Source organism: Podarcis filfolensis, assembly GCF_964270895.1.
Source record: "Podarcis filfolensis genome assembly, chromosome: 2".
In the NCBI taxonomy this organism is placed as follows: domain Eukaryota; kingdom Metazoa; phylum Chordata; class Lepidosauria; order Squamata; family Lacertidae; genus Podarcis; species Podarcis filfolensis.
In genome coordinates this window covers 41884095-41904899 of record NC_139605.1, presented here as the reverse complement: position 1 = coordinate 41904899, position 20805 = coordinate 41884095, and the positions used below count along the sequence as shown (strand labels likewise).

The 20805-nt window shown below is 43.5% G+C and overlaps 1 protein-coding gene across 5 annotated transcripts in view; it reads left to right on the top strand.

Annotated features, from left to right (window-relative positions):
• The window catches only part of FLNB (filamin B), an 83658-nt gene that overhangs the window by 6652 nt on the left and 56201 nt on the right, over nucleotides 1-20805 (top strand). For all 5 annotated transcript variants that reach the window (XM_083602826.1, XM_083602825.1, XM_083602823.1 and 2 more), the window contains one exon: nucleotides 19972-20220. In XM_083602826.1, the coding sequence (XP_083458952.1) occupies nucleotides 19972-20220 (249 nt within the window). The remainder of the gene's footprint in view (nucleotides 1-19971; nucleotides 20221-20805) is intronic.

Here is a 20805-nt window from a genome sequence, read left to right as displayed (position 1 = left end):
TGTATTTTGGCAGTTAACATGCAGCTAATGACTAGCTATCAAATTTAATAACTGATATTTTAGTGAACCATTTTGGTTCATTTGCCCCGAGCAAGTTCCAATGTAGCTTTCTTCTTAGGCTCACAATTGGGTTGCAAATGAAAGTGTAAGAAGTGGGAATTGATCCAAACTTTTAAAATCGTGATTGCTGTGTGATTGAGAGCGCCACTCCTGAAGTACAGGTTATGAGTGTGCGCCTCATTCGGTATATATTGCCAGATCTTTGTGGGAATTCTTTTCCTTCAGTAAACCTGGCAGGTTTTTTCATGAGCAATAAAATCCTAGTATATCGCCTACACTACACTCCTTAATGATTCACCCAAGTGAGCAGTCTTGAATAAGAAATACAAACTGCAGCACTGAATGTAGTGGTCTGCTGGTGGTAGGAGATGCAGTTTGGTTTAATGGCAAAGGCTCAAAGGAAACATGGAACCCAAATGTCCATGAGCACTAGTAGACAAAATCATTTTTATTGTCCTGGGTCAGCTTGGAATTCAGAAGTCTCTTAATATATTCCTTTTTGAGTACTGATTGTAATGTGTGCATAAGTGGAGTGTGATGGTCTCTTCCCCGACTGATCAGGGATTGGATCCAGACTTCTTTGATCAGAGTTCCATTCTGATGATGCTTCTGCCGATGGAAGGGGGGAGCTTTTTCCCCTCCCCAATGCCCCTGCCCCTGAAGCCTCTATGCCCCTGCCAATTGCTCAGAAGGATTGGGGATCCTTCAGAATGCTGTAGGCTGCAAGCAGAATTGGTGCAAAGGTCTTATCTCGCCTCCTCCAGTGAAAACCTCCATTGGATTGGACAGCATGTACCACAAGCAGAAGGTGCCATTGCATTTGCAGAACTGAAAGTATTGATCCAAACCATAATCTTTTACCCCCATCATGTGGTAGAGGCAATAGCTCTCTGCAACATAGGGCAGATAACTTTTGAAGTAGAAAAGCACTACACCCATGCTGACTCAGTTTAACAGGAACACTGATAAGCAATACTCAGATGTCACTATATGGAGAAATACTGAACCAATTCGTGCTAGACATTCAATCATGCAACAGTTGTACTATTTATCAGTGGCTCACTAGGGTGTGTGTTTGGGTGTGTGAATTGAGTTGCAATTAGTAATGCTATTGAAGCAACTTCCTGTCTTCATGTTGCAGTTCAAGGAACGAACCTGTACTCGACTTGGGTTTTTTTGGGTGGAGTAGTTCAAATGAAATGTTTGATTTATGGGTTTCTTTATATGCAGCTGTCTCCGTGAACAGAAGTAGTAGCTTTTTAAATAGAGAGGGTGGTTTCACTGCTGCCAGCTAATGTCCACACCCCATGTTTATATATACGCAAAAACCTAGGTAACAGCTAAGCTAGCTACTGTTATGCAGCAATAATTGGCTGTTTTAGGATGTGGGGACTAGAAACCAGCATGTTTCTAGTCTGTACAATGCAGGAACATACCTTGTGTAATTGCAGACTCATCCCCAGCCTAGTATGATGTTCATACTGTGGTAATATTCTAGTTTCCTCAGGCAAGGAGCAGAGTGATGAAAGTGTATGCCTTCGAATCCTCTTGACAGTGGTTAATGCACCCTTCTCTGGTCAGGGGAAGATGGCGTAATACTTTGAGCAACATTCCAAAAAATGGTGCCATTGCCACCCATTGAACTTGAAAAATCCAGACCTTCAACACAAATTCAGTATTGTCCTTTCTGAGTGGCAATAGTTTTATAAGGTCTTGGGCAGAGAGGGCTTCCCCAGTCCTGCAACCTGAAATTTCTTGCCTAGGGATGCTGATGATTAGAATTTGGGACTTAGTCACACAAAGCATGAGGTGCTGGGAGTTGTACAGAAAACATGCTTGCCCTTTAGTATAGAAAAAAAGAATTTTTTCTCTCTACTTGTGAGTTGATAGCTTTGTTCAGGTTGGTGTGTGCAAAGAGGCTTTGGTTGCAATTAAAAATGACTCTGCTGGGTGAAAATGACATAGAAACCTCATTGGCAAATCTTGTTTTGGAGTGTGTGTGATAGTATTGGAACTACTGGTGCTTAGATTGTAGTCTTTAATCTTGAAATGGAAGCTTCTTAATGTACTCATAATAAAGGGTGGCATTGGTAGCTGAAATACATGTGTAACCTGAACTTATAAACAGACTTTGCTTGTTCTGTTTCAAAAAAGCATGTTCTTCTGTGTCTGCCCGATCAGAGCAAATGCTGGATCTTACAACTTACTGTTGAAAGGAATGTTGGCAGCTTCCTCCTCCCTCTCCTCCCATTTTGCAGATCCTTGCATAGGAACTATAAATGCCTAGAGATTATCACAGTGGAAATGGTGCTGCAAAGCGCAACTCGCCACCTTTGCTCCTAGAACAATGATTTAGCAGACAAACTTCCTGAGGAGGAACCCAAAGTTCAAGGATTGCTTTCTGCCTGTTGACTGACTCCTTAATCATCGTCTGCTTGAAAAGCCGAGTTACTTATCTCGGGGCTTTACCACTGAGTTTCAGCAGGCATTACTGCTTTATTGCTAGTAAAATAACAAGAATTGTTATTCCTATGACGTGCTAGGTTTTAATAATGGGTGAAATGTAAAATCATTGTAGATAAAATTGCTGTGTAGGAGGCTTTTTTTTTTTTTTTGCCCAGCTTATAGTTGTGTGACACAGGGACATGAAACACTGACTCACTCTGCCCTACCTCTTGCAATGACATGTTTGTGTGAGTGTGCCTGGTTGCCTGGGCATCTAAATGTCCTGGTAACTTAGAACATATTCCCAGCCCTGGCTAGCTGGGAAGTTAGAATAATTCCTGCCCGTAGTATATGTAGTGTTGTCTGTTTAAAAGAACTTGTTTTTAAAATAAGTTTTTATCAGAAATTTTAATGCGCATTTTATATTTTATGTAATCCTCTTAGAGGTTTGGATAAATCTAATGTATATATTCACACACACACACACAGAATATGAATATGAGGGCAGATGCAGTTACAATGAAAGGCAACTACCTAAATGAGGCATAAAAACAAACCAACAAAGACAGCTGTGTTGGGATGAAAAATATCTCCCAACACCCATAGCTATATAATACCTTTATTAGGACAAGCCAAGAATCATGAAATGTGCAAGCTTTCAAGTTCTCCAGAACTCTTAATCAGGTGAGATGAGTTTCAAAGCAAGGGATGGGGATGGGGAATAAAAATTAAATGGGCTGGGCCTTCAAGTCTAAAGATGGAGATTGCAAAAACGAATTAGCCTGCTAGGTGCTTGCCAGTGTTATGATCCTTGCAGGTACAGTATTTGGTTAAACCTGGAATTCTAGCATAAACAAGTGCCAACTGCTCCCATTTTTTTAAAGTAAAGTTTAGCAGCTGTGCAGGCTTCCTCAACCTCAGCCCTCCAGATGTTTTTGGCCTACATCTCCCATGATCCCTAGCTAGCAGGACCAGTGGTCAGGAATGTTGGGAATTGTAGTTTCAAAACACCTGAAAGGCCGAGGTTGAGGAAGCCTGGGCTATAACTTGAGCTGAGCCATGAAACTCACAGGGTGACCTTGAGCCAGTCACTGCCTTTCAGCTGAACCTACTTCACAGGGTGGGACGCGGGTGGTGCTGTGGGTAAATCCTCAGCGCCTAGGACTTGCCGATCGCATGGTTGGCGGTTCGAATCCCCGCGGCGGGGTGCGCTCCCGCCGTTCGGTCCCAGCACCTGCCAACCTATCAGTTCGAAAGCACCTTCGGGTGCAAGTAGATAAATAGGGACTGCTTACCAGCGGGAAGGTAAACGGCGTTCCGTGTGCTGCGCTGGCTCGCCAGATGCAGCTTGTCACGCTGGCCACGTGACCCAGAAGTGTCTGCGGACAGCGCTGGCTCCCGGCCTATAGAGTGAGATGAGCGCACAACCCTAGAGTCTGGCAAGACTGGCCCATACGGGCAGGGGTACCTTTTCCTTTTTACTTCACAGGGTGGTTGTGGGGGTTAAATGAGGGGGAGAACCATGTGCACTACCCTGATTTCCTTGGACAAAATAGAACAGCTTCCAAATGAGACGGGCTTGTTGACTTTGGCTGTAATCTTATGCATGCTTAAGGAATAAGTCCCATTGTTCAATGGGGCTTACTTCTGAGGATGCAAAATCGAGGGTTGCAAACAGATTCACACTGTTTGCCTCTGCAAAGGTTTTCTCCTGTAAGAGAGAAGCAGGGACATTTGGGTTTAATAGACTTGAAAATCCTCTGAGACCCTTCAACACGACCAAAAAGAAAGGAGAGAAACTGGCGCTGCTGCTGGCAGCGCAATCATGTCATGTAAAAATGAACCATCTGTGCAGAATTGCGTTGTTAATCTGAAGAATGACTGTTGGCAAAGATGTACTCAATTCATCACGTGAAATATGCTTCTGTACAGTTCTAGAGAACTGTAGGCCGGGCATAACTCTTTGGTGCTATTGAGCTGTCATAGTGGAAGTAAAAGACCAAGGCTCCCACTGTGAGCCAGGAAAGACTATTCCTTCTATCCAGCGTTTGTTTGTGGGTGCTGGGCTTGCTGCCTTGCTGCTCCTGTTTTAATTGAGCGTTTAATGGATTCGCTCTATACTTCTTTTCTCTGTAAAAGGAATTGTTATGTGGAAAAGGTAACCTATGGCGGGTCATCTTGAGTTCAGGGCAGGGGTTCCACAAACTTACATAAGTCACTACAGTGGTACCTCAGGTTAAGTACTTAATTCGTTCCAGAGGTCCGTTCTTAACCTGAAACTGTTCTTAACCTGAAGCACCACTTTAGCTAATGGGGCCTCCTGCTGCCGCTGCGCCGCTGGAGCATGATTTCTGTTCTCATCCTGAAGCAAAGTTCTTAACCTGAAGCACTATTTCTGGGTTACCGGAGTCTGTAACCTGAAGTGTATGTAACCTGAAGCGTATGTAACCCGAGGTACCACTGTACTTGCAACTTTAGATTCAATTCACACACTGTAGGTAACTTTAACTTGGAGGGGTTTCTCACTTCATGCTGTGTGTACTGTTTTCGTCTCCCACAAATCCTCTACCACGGGTATGGGCAGACTTCAGACTTGGGGGGAATCTCCTTCAGGGTATTTTCTGCTGGCATCTCATGGTCTGCAAAATAGTGTCTGCAGGTAGGGTGGGGCTGAATGTATCCTAGGGAGCTTCTGAGGGACATGCTCAGCCCAGGAATCTGTTTTCAGTTCCAGAACTGCTAATTCCTTGTGTTTCTCTCCTCACCCCCCTTTGCAACTATGTGTTTTATTACTCTTAATTTTTTTAGAGGTGCTTTTTTTTGTTGCTGTTGATAAAGGAAAGTAGGAAATGCTTGCTCCAATGCAAACAGCTCATATCTATCACAACCTGGGAACTTGGGAGGAGTGGGTAGGATTAATTAAAAAAACATTCTGTGCTTTGAGGAAGCTGGCTGCGGCAAGTATGTTTGCCACTCTTTTCTCCTTCCAACTCTTCCCATTAAATACATGAAGCAACTCTCTTGCTTTCGACTCCCCCCCCAAACATTAGCATGAAGCTGAGATAAAAGTAGGGCCAGTGGCTTCCTGGCCCCTTTATTTACGGATGGGAGACGCTCTCCACTTGCCTGCTTTATATTTCTGGCATGAGGGTTAGAAAACTCAGGCTTGACTATCTGTGGTCCCCCCCCCTCCCAGTTCTGTTCAGTAGAAGTCAAAGACATAACATAGTTTTGTGGTGGTGCAAAGTCATATTCTTTATAGCAGTGCATTTTTTTTAAGTGTGCTAAAAGCTAGGGTATTGCATCCATATGGGCTGCAATGATAGAGGCCACCCAGGCAGTCTGAGTGTTTCATGTGCACTTTGCATTGCGGTGCTCTGTGTCTTGGAAGTAGCTCAAGAAATGGGTGAACAATAACCACCATGATCTGACAACTGAACTGGGACTTGTGCCAACGCCCTTAACACTGACGTTAGAAACTTGGTGTGGTGTAAACCTGACCAAGTACTATACTTTCTGATTTCATCGGCTGCTGTGGGATCCCTAATTGGATTAAACAGGTGAAAATAACGCTTAAGTTGTGCTCCTTCACTTTATGAATGAATAGCGAAATGGCTTAATGCTTTTAGCAGCACAGCTCCACTTGCTGCCTCTTAGGAAGTGAAGGCCGCTTTGACATAGCATTGCTCTGAATGGGACCAGGCCCAAACTTCAATTAAGTTAGTGGGGGTGGGAGGCAGAAATCTTAAAAAGACTTCTGTGTGGAGGTGGAGATAACTGTTTGATCTGCAGCATAGCTGACATGAAAATGTGCTTAGAGCTCTACAAACTGCAAGGGAAACCTTCCCTCTGGGCACTGTGGCGGCTGATGGGGCTCTTCAGGGGTAGAGTGAAAGGTGGGATTTCTGAGCACAGCGGTACCTTGGTTTACGAACAGCCCTGTTAATGAACTATTTGGTTTACGAACTCCGCAAAATTGGAAGTAGTGTTCCGGTTTGTGAACTTTACCTCGATCTATGAATGGAAACCAAACCGTGGAAGGGCGCTGGCGGCCGGAGGCCTCATTAGGGAAAGCGCGCCTCAGTTTAAGAGCACATTTGGTTTAAGAATGGACTTCAGGAACGGATTTAGTTTGTAAACAGAGGTACCTCTGTAAAGAGCTTGGGGAACTGAAACTCGGTAGGCGGCTGAGGAAATTAGTGGTCCTGCAGCAACAGTATCCTGCTGCAACTAAACGTAGGAAATGGAGATGGTCAGCTCAGACACTTGCAAGGTTCTGACTTTATAAACTGCTGAGGAGCAGGTTTATGCGTCAGTGACTAAAAGACTTGGAAAGTCCCTATACACTGGGATTGCATCTTAACACACATTTTACTTACGCTTTCCGCTCTCGCCTGCAGCCTCTGTGTTTATCAGGAGAAAGACCTGTCAAGCAGTGAGCCAAGAGAAAAAAAGAACCCCTTTCAAAAATGGTGTTCTTGCCACTTCTTTGCAAGGAGCATCCGCAAGTGAAGTGGGGCTGTAGCCAGTCTGAATTGCTGCTGATAGGAGGGTGCCTGTCTGATGGGGGAGACTCCAGCTAGCTCCGGCGGGATGCGGTGGCGGCATACCGGTTCCTCTTCAGGAGAGAAGCTGCACAGATGGCTTCCCTGCTGCTGAAAGAGTTGCACTGGTTATGAATCGGCTATCAGGCTAAGTTCAAAGTGCTGGTATTGGTGTTCAAAGGCCACCAGGATACCTAAAAGATCGTCTCACCCCTTTACATACCTAACCATTCACTGTGCTCTATAGAAGAGGGTGGTAAATGTCTAATAGGTTGTGTTCAATTCTTAGAGTCTGGTATTTAGTACATTCCCCCCGCCCCCTAGTCAGACATGTGTCACTGGCCTGCTTGGTGTGAGCACTGAAGAATGTCTGTGCTGGGCAGAGGAAGCAGTGCTGCCCATCTTCCTCTCTTAGAGGTGATGTTGAACTAATGAAGGCAGACTGGTCTCTCAAAGCTGCACAGGCAAACCATTTCCTCGGGTAATGTTGACGAGAGAGAAAGCATCACTTCCCACAAGTACTGGTCCCAGTTGATCACTTATTCCTTGCAATTAAATCATGGTTGTGGTCAAATTCTTCCAGGACTCATAACCAAGATGGCCTCTGGCCTCTCCCCTATTTCTGCTTAGTTTAGATGACTAGGGACTAGATGACCCTCGTGGTCCTTTCCAACTCTACAATTCAACGGCTCTATTCTGTAACTTTTGGCCCAGGGCTTAATGTGGTGGCCACTTGGGTGAAACATTGGTTGTGGTGTTAACAAAAATGGGGACATCTTTTAGGCTTATGCCATGAGTCTTGTGTTGCTTGCCTCGATCAAAATGCTTTAAAACAGATTAGTTTGAGGAAGTAGCCAAAATATTGCGTGTATCAAAGTTTTAAGAGGTGTACCAGGCTATGAACATTAACATGTTTTTCCTTTAACTAGAACACTTCCTTTTTCTGAATGCTGCTCTCTGCCTGTGATGGAGCCTGGCTGAACTGTGCATACTTGCATGAATGGGATTTCCTCTCACCAATCCTGTTATGTGTGGTGACTCTGGATGGTTTCAGATGGAAAAACTGAATCAAAGTGTACATTGTAGTCAAGGATTTCCCCAAACAGTAATCACTTCTGATTACTTCCAACGTGTTGGTTTTGGCTCTAAAAAACCCGTATACACTGTGGCTTTAGTGTTTGGCGTGTGCTGCACAGAAGATATTTGGCTCTACCATATCTAAATAGCTTCACTTATCTGTGCAGTCCTCTGCTGGTGTGATGGCTGCCTGGAAGCATCTTGACCCACACCCAGTGTGAGTAAACATGCTTGCTAATGCTGTGGATGTTGGTCTTGGAAGCTCCCCAGACTTTGTCACTAACCATGTAGCCTCTACTACTGACTGATTGCTAAAACAAGCTGCTGCAGATGAGTAACTGGACTCTTATGAGACTTTTTTTGAGCATAGTTATATGGATAAGGAAGAAATTTTGGGGTAAGCTAGTTGTGGGAAAGATGGCCACTTCCAGCTTCACCCCAAGCCTGCCTGGGTCAGATGTACCCTTTCCTGTTTCTGGGAGGTATCCAGTATTTTGAGTCTGCATGCTTCTACTACTGGGGATAGATAAGGCCAGAAGAAGTCGTTGGACTACAGCTCCCATCAGCCCCTGCCAGCATGGCTAGTGATCAGGGATGGTGGGAGTTGTCTGTCAGCAGTTTCTAGAGTCCTCACATTGGCCACCCCTCTATGAAACAGCCTTTGCTAATGCTGTGGATGTTGGTCTTGGAAGCTCCCCAGACTTTGTCACTAACCATGTAGCCTCTACTAACTGACTGATTGCTAAAACAAGGATGTCTTTGCATATATCTAGTTAATAGTGTTGAAAAAAGCTCATTGCTCCTTGATTTCTGCCTTCCTGGCAACAGGAACCTCAGATGCAGTTATGATATGTGCATGTAAACTGTAAATAGCAATAATTGTCTGCATAAACCATATGTTTTGACAAGACTCTGTATTATCAAATGAGAGGGTATTGCGATCAGGAAATGAGAAGGCAACAGTGGCTTGAAACTGACATAATTTGCACTCTTAATGCCACAGACTCAAAGCCAAACATACCTTAAAGATAACTGCAGGCTTAAATGAGGGTCTGTTGTCTGCAATTAGCCACTGAAATAGGAGTGTGATGTGCATAGTCCTTCCAGCCTCGATCTGAGGTGGCACTTTTCTTGTCCAATTGGAAAGCTTTTGCATACTGTTGATGTTTACTTGTAGTAGAATAATATGCATTGAACTATGGCATATGTTGATGATGGTTGTGTGGGTTGCCAAGCCCACAGAACCTGCATTCTTCTGCCTAGTCTTTCTGGAAGGATTGTTTTATTTCTGTCTTGCAAATGTCAAATTGCAAGACTGGCCTGCCTTTTGGAGAATGAAGTTCTGGTTTGTGAGAGGCCTTTTGTGGGAAAAATAACAAAAATGACTGTGCAATTTATCATGCACTGAATCCTCCTAGTATTTTCCAGTTCTGTTGTAATTTCAATCTTCCCCCAACTTGGTGTCCTCCAGGGTAATGATCACCTGAACTCACTTCAGCCGGTGTAACAGGGATTGTAGAAGTTAGTCCAGCAACAGCTCAAACTCACTAGTTTGGGGGAAGTCTAGTGTATTTTAGATACACTTTCATTATAGGTTTCTATACTTTCATGGGGCCATGCAAGGTCTCTGTAATGCTTCATACTTTCTGCCCCCCACCCACCCCCCAATTTCTTTGACAGCAGAATAATGGGAGTTTCTACTTATATGTACCAAAATTTAATAGCATTGGAAGATGGAGCATCTTATCTTACTCTGCAGTCATATGCTGTTGTTTTTGAAGTGAGGTTTGAAGACATGAAAGCATGCTAGGCAGGAGCCATAAGTGTAATGTGCCTTTCAAACAGTTATTTTATATGGCTGCCTTATTCCAGAGCCAGTGGCTAGTTGATCTAGATACACAGCTGGAGAAACATAAATACTTACCAGAGTGTTCAGTTCCTTTTGAGGCCTGGTGATGGGTGTCCTGTCTCCTTCCTAAATGGCCTATCACTGGAATTGGTGTTTTCTCATTATTACTGGTTTTCATGTGCTTGTGATGTGTAGCCACTGACTAGTGCATTTTATTCGTGAGTGGGCACTCTAGTATTTCGGAGAACAGGCTGGTGGGATGCCTGCCTGAAAATAGACCCATGAACAAATATTCCAGACAGCAGCCTCAAGCAGCAAACTTGAAGGGGGGCATTGTTGTATGTCTAGACGGCTACCATGAACAATGTTGTGGGAAAGTTAATACCTCCTTTCTGGCATATCTGAAACGAAATGCAGGATTGGAGCCTTAATCAGCAGGCAGGGCTACTTCAGAACACTATTGTACTCATACGGATGGCGGCAGATTACTGGGAATGGTGGGTGAATGTGGGTGCAGACTTAACCGTAGGGCTTTCCAGACAATAGTTTTCCACACCATTAGCTGTTGGCTATAGTGTTACCTCTGAAAGCACTTTCCTGACATTGTTTTGCACAACCTGTCTTGGACTGTCCCACCCATTCTGTTCCTGATTTGCCACTTGGCCTAGCAGCGATTAGCACAGTCGTCATGTGCTTCCATTGGAGCTGCCACTCCTTGACCGTCAGCGCCCTGGGGGTCCAGTGGTGCAGCTCTGTTCTTCAGGATGCTTGCTTCCACAGCATCCATTCACCCGTCGGTTGTTGGATGAATGAATCTAGAACCTCTGAGATAGGTTTGGGCTGCCGAAGCAATTGCCATAGAAGCGAGAATGAGAGATCTCTATAAATGCTTGAGGCAGCTTGCGTCGAAATGAATGGCAGCATTGGGGGGTTGGGGAATGGTTCTGTGCATGTGCAGGTTAGAATGGCTGCCAAGAAATTCTCCTGGGAATATGTGCATCAATATTCGGATGCTTCGCAGGGCAGTGTTCCAGTCAAGCCAGTAATGAAGCAAACTGATCTCATCTGCAGCTTCTGGGGGCTTTTCACATACATGGGGAACAAGGGGTGACCTCACTAATGTGGAATGTGCTTTGCTTAGTGTAAGAGGGGGGCCTGTTCTCCTGGGGGTTATTGTCAGCATAACAAGTTTGCCAATGATGTCATTTATTCAAAGCGTGCTGCAGCAGGCTTTAAGGACACAGGAAGGGCTTTTCGAAAGCCGAAGTTTCTGTTTTAGTAATAAATGGAACCAAAGTTCTCCAGGTTGGCTGTAGAAAAATTTTATTGGAAAAGGAAGCATTACCAGGTGCTGACTCCTGTTATACCACTAGTGCCAGATCTTAATAGCCAAAAGACTCTTAACTCAGAACTGCGGTGGTAAATGTTAAGTGATAACAAGAACTGGTGAAAAACAAACCTGAGCTTGGACTTAAGTAGTGATCACTTAGCAAATGTGCCACAGATGTTTTCTAAGCAGCATAATAAAGCACCCCAGTATTCATTGCCATACTTCTTGGCATCCCACTTGTTGGCATCTGTCTCAAGAGGTCAAATTAGCAACACAAAGGGACCTCCCTGAGGCACAAGCCTGGGCAGTGTGTGTGGAGGTCCTGGGCTGCCCAGGGTACAAGACTCCCCCCCCCAGCCTCACTGCTGTGGTTCAAAGGAAAGCAGAGCAATGCTTTTGACACCAGACTGGCTGCAGGAGTTGTCAGAAGGAGGGGTGCAAGGCATCATCCAGCCGTCTTAAGGACTATGCTCTGGATATGTGTAGGGTTTACTCCTGAGCCATTTCTTCTCCTGAAGTTCTCGTAAGGCAGTGGAGTTTTAAGACCAGAGTTTTCCTTCTAGATGAGTTACCATCCCAGGTTGATGAGCTGCCTTTCAGACTGTTGAAGTCACTGTTGGTCTCGTTTGCTTAATCCACCAGATCCTGTGTTTACATGCAGGGGGAAGTCGCTAACTTACCAAGGGTTTGAGACCCATTGGTTATCCTCACCTGATTTAGCTGGCCAATGGAAATCATTCCCGGGGTGTGGCTACTGTCACATGCTGACAGCTTCTAGGATCCACAGGTGAGAGCTGAGTGCAGGGTGGGGTCTAAAGGTGGTCAAACTAGCCCAGGAGGGGTACAATGTGTCCCCTAGAGTTACCATCCCTCCCCTAACACCCCATACCTTTTTATTTAAAATGCCTACCGCATTCTTTAAAAGCACAATCCTCTTGGGAGAAGAGCTTTGTTAATGTGGCTCTGGTTGCATGACGTTCAGTTCGCACTGCTTTCAGGGTAAATCATAAACATGAAAACCTCCCATTTCTGACAGTTGTGTGCTTTATTCGGAGGCAGGTGATGGGAAAGTTAGCAGTTCTGTTTTAAGGGGCAGTACTGCAAGAGTAAACAGGGCAGGGTATGTTGCACACAGTACTTGCAGGACTAAATCATCCTTGCAACCATAAGATTTGACACTTGCTTAACATGGAGACAGTATTTCCATGTTAAATACCACAGCTGCTGAAGACAAATGGCTTGTGGCTCTGTACTAAGAAACTTGAAACTTCTAACACTTATTCAAAAACTAAATACCTTCTGAAAAGCGGGAGGTACAGGGAATAGACAGTGTTGGTCCTTGTGGTGATTGGGGGTATAAAAATGCTTCCTTTAAACATGACGAGGGCCCCTAACCCACGGGCAGTATTTGGCACCCCCAAAAGGTGGTTCTATGTGTTGGTGGTAGTTCCATTCAAAATTATATTTAAATTTTAAATTTTACTGAATTTAATGATAAATGGTTTGAAATGATACACAATGGTGGATGGGGCTATTGCAAGGCAGCTTTGAGAACTGCAGTTCGCACCACACTCATACTAACACTTAAGCTGCACCCATTTTGATATGTGGCCCCTGGAGGGTTGACAATGGGACATTGTGGCCCTTTACCCAAAGAACCACAGGTGATTAATTGTCTACAACAGACTCTTGATTTGAAACATTACGTGCAACAGCTTTATCTTCCCTAGTTTACAAGGCACCTAAGGATGCATTTGTAGCCATTGTAAGGCAACTGATGATGGCGGGATTGGGATCTTGTGGCCCTCCACTTGCTGGACCAACTCACATCAGCTGCAACCAGGGATGATGGGAGAAGAAGTCAGCAGCATACGGATAGCCACATATCCCCCCTCCCCCACGCCTTTTCTAGTATGTTATATATTTTCCTTGTAGTATCATTCTCTGGCTCTTTCCTGGTGTCTGAAATGATTAGTGTCCAGAAAGGTAGCTGTGTTAGTCGTCTTGTAGCAGGAACATCAAATTCATGTGGCACTATCAAGACCAACACAGTTATTATGATGCAGTCTTTCATGGACTCTGACCACATGACTCTTCACTGAAGAAAATTAAATGGAGTTCTACCTTCAGGGAAATCTGCAAATGATATCATTTCTATTCACAACTCTGGTCAAGAACTTGCACTGCTCCTTCCTGCAACATGTTTATTCTCTGTACTAGAGTTCAAAGATCATGTTCTCTTGCTATGGTTTGGACCCACAGGCTTGAGTCTTAAGGTCAGGAGGAATGACCTGTTTCAGACATTACGACAAGCCATGTCCTACCATAATGGGAACAATTTGTAGTGAGACATGTGTACATATGCTTCCATTGTTTGATGGGTTGCAACATGCCATTTCCTCCAAACTCAACAAGCTGTGTCTGATGTTGCCTAAAAGTCCTATCTTAAGGTAAGCATATGAAGCCAAACTCTCTGCTACGACTAGGAAGCTATTTGGCACCCTCTGTTTGCTTTGTCATGGGGGTGATCTGCTTCCAAGGAATACATCTTGCAGATTTAGGCATATGGGGCTGCTGCGACTTTCCTCAGAGCTATTTCTGTCCCTAAACATCATTTATGCTTTTAATGGTCATGTTTTAGACTCTTCTCTTGTCAGTTGTTGGTGGTTAACATGCTGGTGAACAATGTGCCTCTCCCAAGTGAAAGTGTGCGTGGGATGTGAGCATATGCACACCGCATTGCAGCTTGGCAGCAGAACCTTTGCTGCTGCCCCTTTAAGGCATATAGTAATCTTTGCTTGGTTCTAGTGGTTCTCTCCCCCCACCCCCCTTAAGGCTATAAGCTAACAGTACCAAAAATAACATGCTTCGGGTTTATAACAATCTCAGTGGTCACATTTGTCATTTTAAATTGCAGGTGTGTCACTAAGCTCTGCCCTCTGTTCCAGCAGAAGGTCCCCCCAAAAAGAGAAGATACCAAATTATGTACTACTAGCTGCTGTTATCTGCATGATCTGCACCCAACCTACAAAACTGGCTAACACTTTTTCATGAAAAATAGCTGTGCTATACCAGTGGATTTCAGCCCTTTTAAGTTAGAGGAAACAAACCTTTTTTTTTAGTACCGTGGCCCTTTCTCCCTGCCCCTGACATCCACCCTACAAAGTAAAAACAGGTAATGCATTGTAAAATGTTGACGGACCCAAGCATCCTGTGGAACACTGGTTGGAAAAGGTGCAGTCTAGAAGGCAGCAAGCACATAGGTGGGTGTCTGCCTATAAGGCGCACCGTTTTTTCAATGCCTGGAACCCAGTGTAAGGGGTCACCCAAGGTGAAGGGGTGCATTTGGCTACAGAAGAAATCCTGCCATTTAAGTTATAGCGGCTCGTACCCTTTGAGATACTGAAAATCCCTTAAAAGAAACATAATGGCTGGGGATACTGTATTTTAGTTGTATTGCCTTGTAGAATAATAGCAATCACTCTGAACTACTACCTTAAGTTTTAAGTACAAAATTCTGAAGGCTTGCCAAAAGTAGTATATTACTCTCTGGGCACTAGGTTCATAAATGATACATCTGTCTCCCTTCCATAGGAGCTTTGGGTGTAATCTCAAATCAAGGCTAGGCCAGGAGAAGACAATCTCAGTGACATTAATCTTACTGAAAACATTGCAAAAAGTGGATACCCTTTCAAGAAATAGTGTGGCTAACAAATACAAATGAACTGGAGGGAATAAATTTGAATTTGCACACCATAACCGAGCTAATGGCAAACATGATGACCTACAGTGGACAGATAAGTGTGCGTGCTGCCCAGAGCCTGCTGGTAACCATTTAAAAAAATCCAACATAAAATCTTTTCTAGAAGTCTTACTTTCCTGCCCTCAACTTACTTTGCTCCCGGCATTTGAAAGCAAGCCCAAATAAAACCCATTTTGGGATTGGGTTAGGAAAATCTAGGGGAATGGGCTGCCATTGCAATGGAGCAGCCTTTTTCTCCATGCTCTTGCTGTTCTAAACTAGGTGCACAGGTGGCACAGTCGAGATACCCTGTTGCAAAGTGGTGTCAAAGTTTGGAGTTTGTGCTGTTTGCTGAACTTCTTACTTCCACAAGTCCAAATGGTTTCTATGCCAGTGAATATGTTAAGAACTGGCCGCCTTTCATTCTTGGCCAGTAGTACTACATAGGAGCTTGTTCACCATAGGTATGTTCCAGTTTGGTCACTTCCAGAGTCATAATATCATAAAACTGTAGAGTTGGAAGGGACGAGGGTCATCTAGTCCAACCCCCTGCAATGCAGGAATCTTTTCCCAGTGGGGGGGGGACTTGAACCCATGATCTTTGAGACTAAGAGTCTTATGCTCTGCCGACTGAGCTATCCTGTTTCAAGTGACAGTTAACCTGTTTTTCTCAAGCTGCCAAATCTAGCTTACAACAATACTGTCCTTCCTTTGCCCATGTTCTAATCTCTTGCTCGTGCCAGTAAAAAGCATAGTTCTTCTGTGTATTCCAGTTACCAAGGAAACTGACCACAGTAGCTTATCGTGTTTCCGCTAATTGTCTTAAGAGCAAATTCCTTGTAGTACTGCAGCAGGACAAAGTTTTTAAAAATTAACAAATTCACTTGGCTCTTATGCAACGAGGTTTTAGTTGGTGTTTCCCAGTCCAGGCACTCGTGAATAAACTGAGCCGTAAACTTTGTTTTGAACGGTGGTCCTGCAGAATAGTGGGTTGCTGGCAAAATGAGAACTGTTTCTAAGCAAGGCAAAAGGTCCTATTGGGTGACACTCTGGACTGTGCTGAAAAGAATTCTTTGGATTGCAGTGCAGAACTAACCCAGCTAGTAAATGCCAGTAATAAACCTGAATAACTATTCTTCTTTTTAGTAAATATTTAACGCTGGTCTCCAGGATCTGACTAATTCCCAGGGCTGCAAGTACATACTTGCGATATTGCTCAGTTTCAGTATTGATCAGTCATGTGAGGTTCACAATGGGCTGTAAGTAGGAGAAGGAGCAGAATGTTACTACTGTTTTGAACATGTCCCAGGTTTTAAAATGCATGGGTAACAACCAAAGATGTATTTGGAACAAATTACAGCAGTTTCTGAAGAACTGGCATCTGAAAGTGAGAAGGCCACCAGCTAAATACTTAAACAATTCACTGTTGGAAAAACAGAAAAGAATTGGAGTGGTACCTCAGGTTACAGACGCTTCAGGTTACAAACTCTGCTAACCCAGAAATAGTACCTCGGGTTAAGAACTTTGCTTCAGGATGAGAACAGAAATCGCGTGGCGGCAGCGGGAGGCCCCAGTAGCTAAAGTGGTGCTTCAGGTTAAGAACAGTTTCAGGTTAAGAACGGACCTCCGGAATGAATTAAGTTCTTAACCTGAGGTACCACTGTATGCTAAACTTGTCTTCTCTAGCATAGACAGTCAGTCAGCTGATCGGCGGAGATGTCTTGTCACTATTTTATTTTGGATTGTTTTATTTGCTGTTTTAATGTGCTATAAACTGCTTTTATAAGAATTTTAAGGTCTTAGGTATGTCATGTTCATAAATGTACCAAGCAAACACGTACATAAATATATAAACCACATGTCTGAAGCAGCACAGGAAGACAGCCCTGAAACCATTTTAACTCCCAAACTGACCAAATGTTTCTCTGCAAGGAGGGAGAAAATAATAAAAAAACCCACCTTCCCATTGTCCCAGGAATTAACTAATTACTATCTCAAAAGGAATGGCTACCAGACTACCAGAAAAGGCAATCAGATAAGGCATTATCAGATAACCTGGCAGATAGGAAAAACAACCACCATCAAATTTCTGTTGTAGACCGCCTTTTCTGTGATATAGGTATGATATTTGTGGGGGGTGGTCTTGGGCTACACCCCTTCTGTGATTTATGTATGGAGGGGTGGTCTGGAGCTCCAGGGCAGGAAATTTCAAAATGGATATATAAGGCCTTGCGCACCATTGTTCGAGGTCCTCCTCCTCCTCTCCTGCGTGTGGGGGAGCACCCTGTTGCAACGGTCAATAAAGATCAGGCTTACTAGCTGCTTTGCTTCTCAATATTCTCTGGCTGGTCTCTGTTATTTTCTCCTACCAATAGAGAACCTACAAAAGGACTCTTGGGTACCCCATAAGGGGAAAGGAGCAGTTTTTTAAACTTATATCACTGCATAAAATGATATAGAAATGAAATGAATAATAATTAAATCCCCACTCCCAAAAGGCAACTAGACAGTATTGTTGTTATGACCATAACCTAGGTTGAAGGTGCCATTTGGTAATGAACTTATATATGAGCTTCTAACATAGCTCTGGATGTTGTTGGACCATAACTCCCATCATCTGTGACCATTGGCTTTGCTCACTGGGGCTGATGGTAGTTCAGTAACATCTGCAGGACCACAAGTTATCTGCCCATGCTCTAGTAGTTACCACACAAGATCATATGAAGGCCTCCCCATTGTGTTTCTATAGACAAAGTTGCAGCCTTAAATTTGGAGCACTTTTGACCTGCAGTGCCTGTATCACTATGGAAGCCTGCTTCTTACTGAACCGTTTTTCTTCAGTGATGCTTGTAAATCTCTCTCTGTGGCTAATGGCTCTAAGCAACTCAATTCATAGCTCTAGCCCTCAGCAGCTAATGTAGGGCCTGCCCTAATATGACCGCATATTATCTAAAATACAGTGATTCAGTTAGGAAATGCGCAGGTAAAAATTTGGTGCCTGCTACCCAAACACATTACTAGTTGTTGAGTAGAAATGTTTTCCACATAAGGAGGAAATGTCCAATTGGTGCAAAATGAGTTCCTACACTTTGTGCAACTTTTGGTTCACTGGTGGAATTACTTTAGGCTACTGTTTTCTTGCAAGCCCTTGCAGCCGTGAGAAGAGGCGATTGCACACCCCTTTAAATCTTGTGTGCATATTGTAGCTGTATACTGAATTGAGCAATGGCCCTCTGGAATCCGACAAATCTCAGACTTCACATGTTAAAAGACCAGTATGCAGCCACAAAGCTAACTTATCTTCAGCAGTTGATCTGCCCTGCAAACCTGGCTTGTGTGAGTCTACAGCTTAAATGTTGCAATTTAGCTAAACACTGTTCCTCAGGCCATGTACCTTCATAACCTCCAGACTGAAGCTGTATTGCTTAAGCAGTTTTAAGATGCAATTAGCAAATGACAGTGGCTAGATAGAAATTCCACTGTTAATTGCTCATGAAATATATTTGTGCTTGGGGCCAGAAACATTACAATAGAGCTTTGCAATGGAGAGAGTTGTGTAGGTGAGCAGTTCCTCATCATGAGACAGTGCCTTCCCATAGTCTGTGAGTCCAGGTCTAGTTCAAACAGACCTGGCAAACAGGGCTTGATGTGAGTCCTGAAAATATTTGGATAAGAGTTCCCAGGAAGGACTTGTTTTCATAACTATGAATCTTTAAATTTCCCTGGTGTGATTTTGGTTTTACTACTGGCCAGAGTGGTGGTACACTGCAAACCGCTTCATAAGTTTTCTAGCCGCAGTATCACTTATGCAAGGACTCATTTTAAGTTTATTTCTAGATCTCTTTGGTACCCAGTCACAAATAGCTGTTGTACGAGTCAATATAGAAATGAACTTTTGCTTATTATACATCTGAGCTAGGTAGTAGGGAAGTTTGCTTTCCAAGTCCAGTTTTGTCGGCATGATGCCATTTTAGAAGCACATTCATCTGTTTGGCTTTCTAGTTTCATCAACATACTGATGTGTCCTGGGCAAATGTTGACTAGGGTACTAAGGAATTTCTAGCTTGGTAGAAAGTCTGCTACTAATAGTTGAGTGATAAGGAGGGGGAATACTTGGACTAAAAATAACATTTTCATATTGATGTGAATAAGCTATAGCCAAATATGCAACAGGATGGAAATCTAGCTGTGTAAATGCTCCTTTTGTTCTCTAAATTCTAAATGACTGATGCAGATTGGTTCCATCTTGTCTTTGTATATCTTATTCACCATGTAATGTACTTTTCTACAAGAAAGGTTTGTGTTGTAGAAATAGCTCATGGTTTCCACCCCCATTTTTAAACCCAAGGTCTGTTGCTGCCAATCTGCTTAATTTTGCAATTATGCAGATTCTGTAAGAAGCTGAGTAAAACATTAATCTTAAATTATGGTTGATTCACTCTTGAAGAGAAACCAGAGCAAAGGATTTCTACCCTTTTGGGATATCCACCAGTTAGTATGATTGGCTTGCTGCCACTTACTATGGAGGTGCATAATGAAAGTATATAAATGTGTTTATGCTCTCCTTCAGGGCAAGGTCCTAGAATGAGGACAATAGGCTGGTTGTCCTAGTTCCCAAGTGCACATTATTATGATCTGTCTGTTGACAGTAGGCAGCTGAACTGATGGCTTGAGAAGAAACTTGGAGGAAGCTACTCCAGCCATGAATCAAACGTATAGTAAAGTATGTGTAAAAAGATCTCAATAGAGACCTAGGTAGATAGAAAGAACCAGTGTGTCTGCCAATCATACTATCCACCTGACTCCTGCACAGTTAGATTGGTGGCTCAAAGCAAATGCCTTTAAGTGGATTTGTTACCTTTCAGTTTGACTTGATGCCTAATGGTGGTTTTAGTAGTAATTCTGTGTTTTTTCTTCTTTTCAGATAGTAAAGCTATTGTTGATGGGAACTTGAAGCTAATCCTAGGGTTAGTATGGACCCTTATCCTCCATTACTCAATCTCTATGCCAGTGTGGGAAGATGAAGGAGATGACGATGCCAAGAAACAGACTCCCAAACAGAGACTCTTGGGATGGATTCAGAACAAAATCCCTTATTTGCCAATAACGAACTTCAACCAAAATTGGCAAGATGGCAAAGCATTAGGTGCCCTCGTTGATAGCTGTGCTCCAGGTAAGCCACCTGTGACCTTTCCATTTTCTCACCCTATGTCAGTAGCAGTTGATTTATCTTTACCTTAATGTAAATAAGATTCCCTTGCTTTGAGAAGTCCTGTACTTGACTAGAAGTCACACCTATGAAAACAAGCTCTAAATGTCTGTATAAAAGTCAGGAACCCTTAATGAAGGTTTCACAACTTTTAGGCATTGCCTTAAGTTTGCAATGCATCATAAAAAAAACTTGGTACATATTTTATGGATTCCAAAATGTCCAATCATAGTTGTTGAGCAGCACGTTTTTAGCTTCATGAAGTATTGCACGGATTCCTAAAAGCTTTTCTACAGTTGTTTTTTTAACAAAATATCCTGGATGTAAATGCAGCAGTAGAGCTGTTTTGTCGTGTTTACGAGCTGTTACCTTTGCTGCACCCAACTCTCAAGTGAATGAGAAGACTATTGGCTAAGTTAACCTTCTTGTGATCCAGGAGTAGCCAGTAGCCTTATAGATGTTGGCACCTGTTTCTGAGCTAAGAAAAGAAGGATGTTGGTGGACTAACCTGCTGTCACCCCTGGCCGGGGTTGGTGAGAGTGTGGCAGA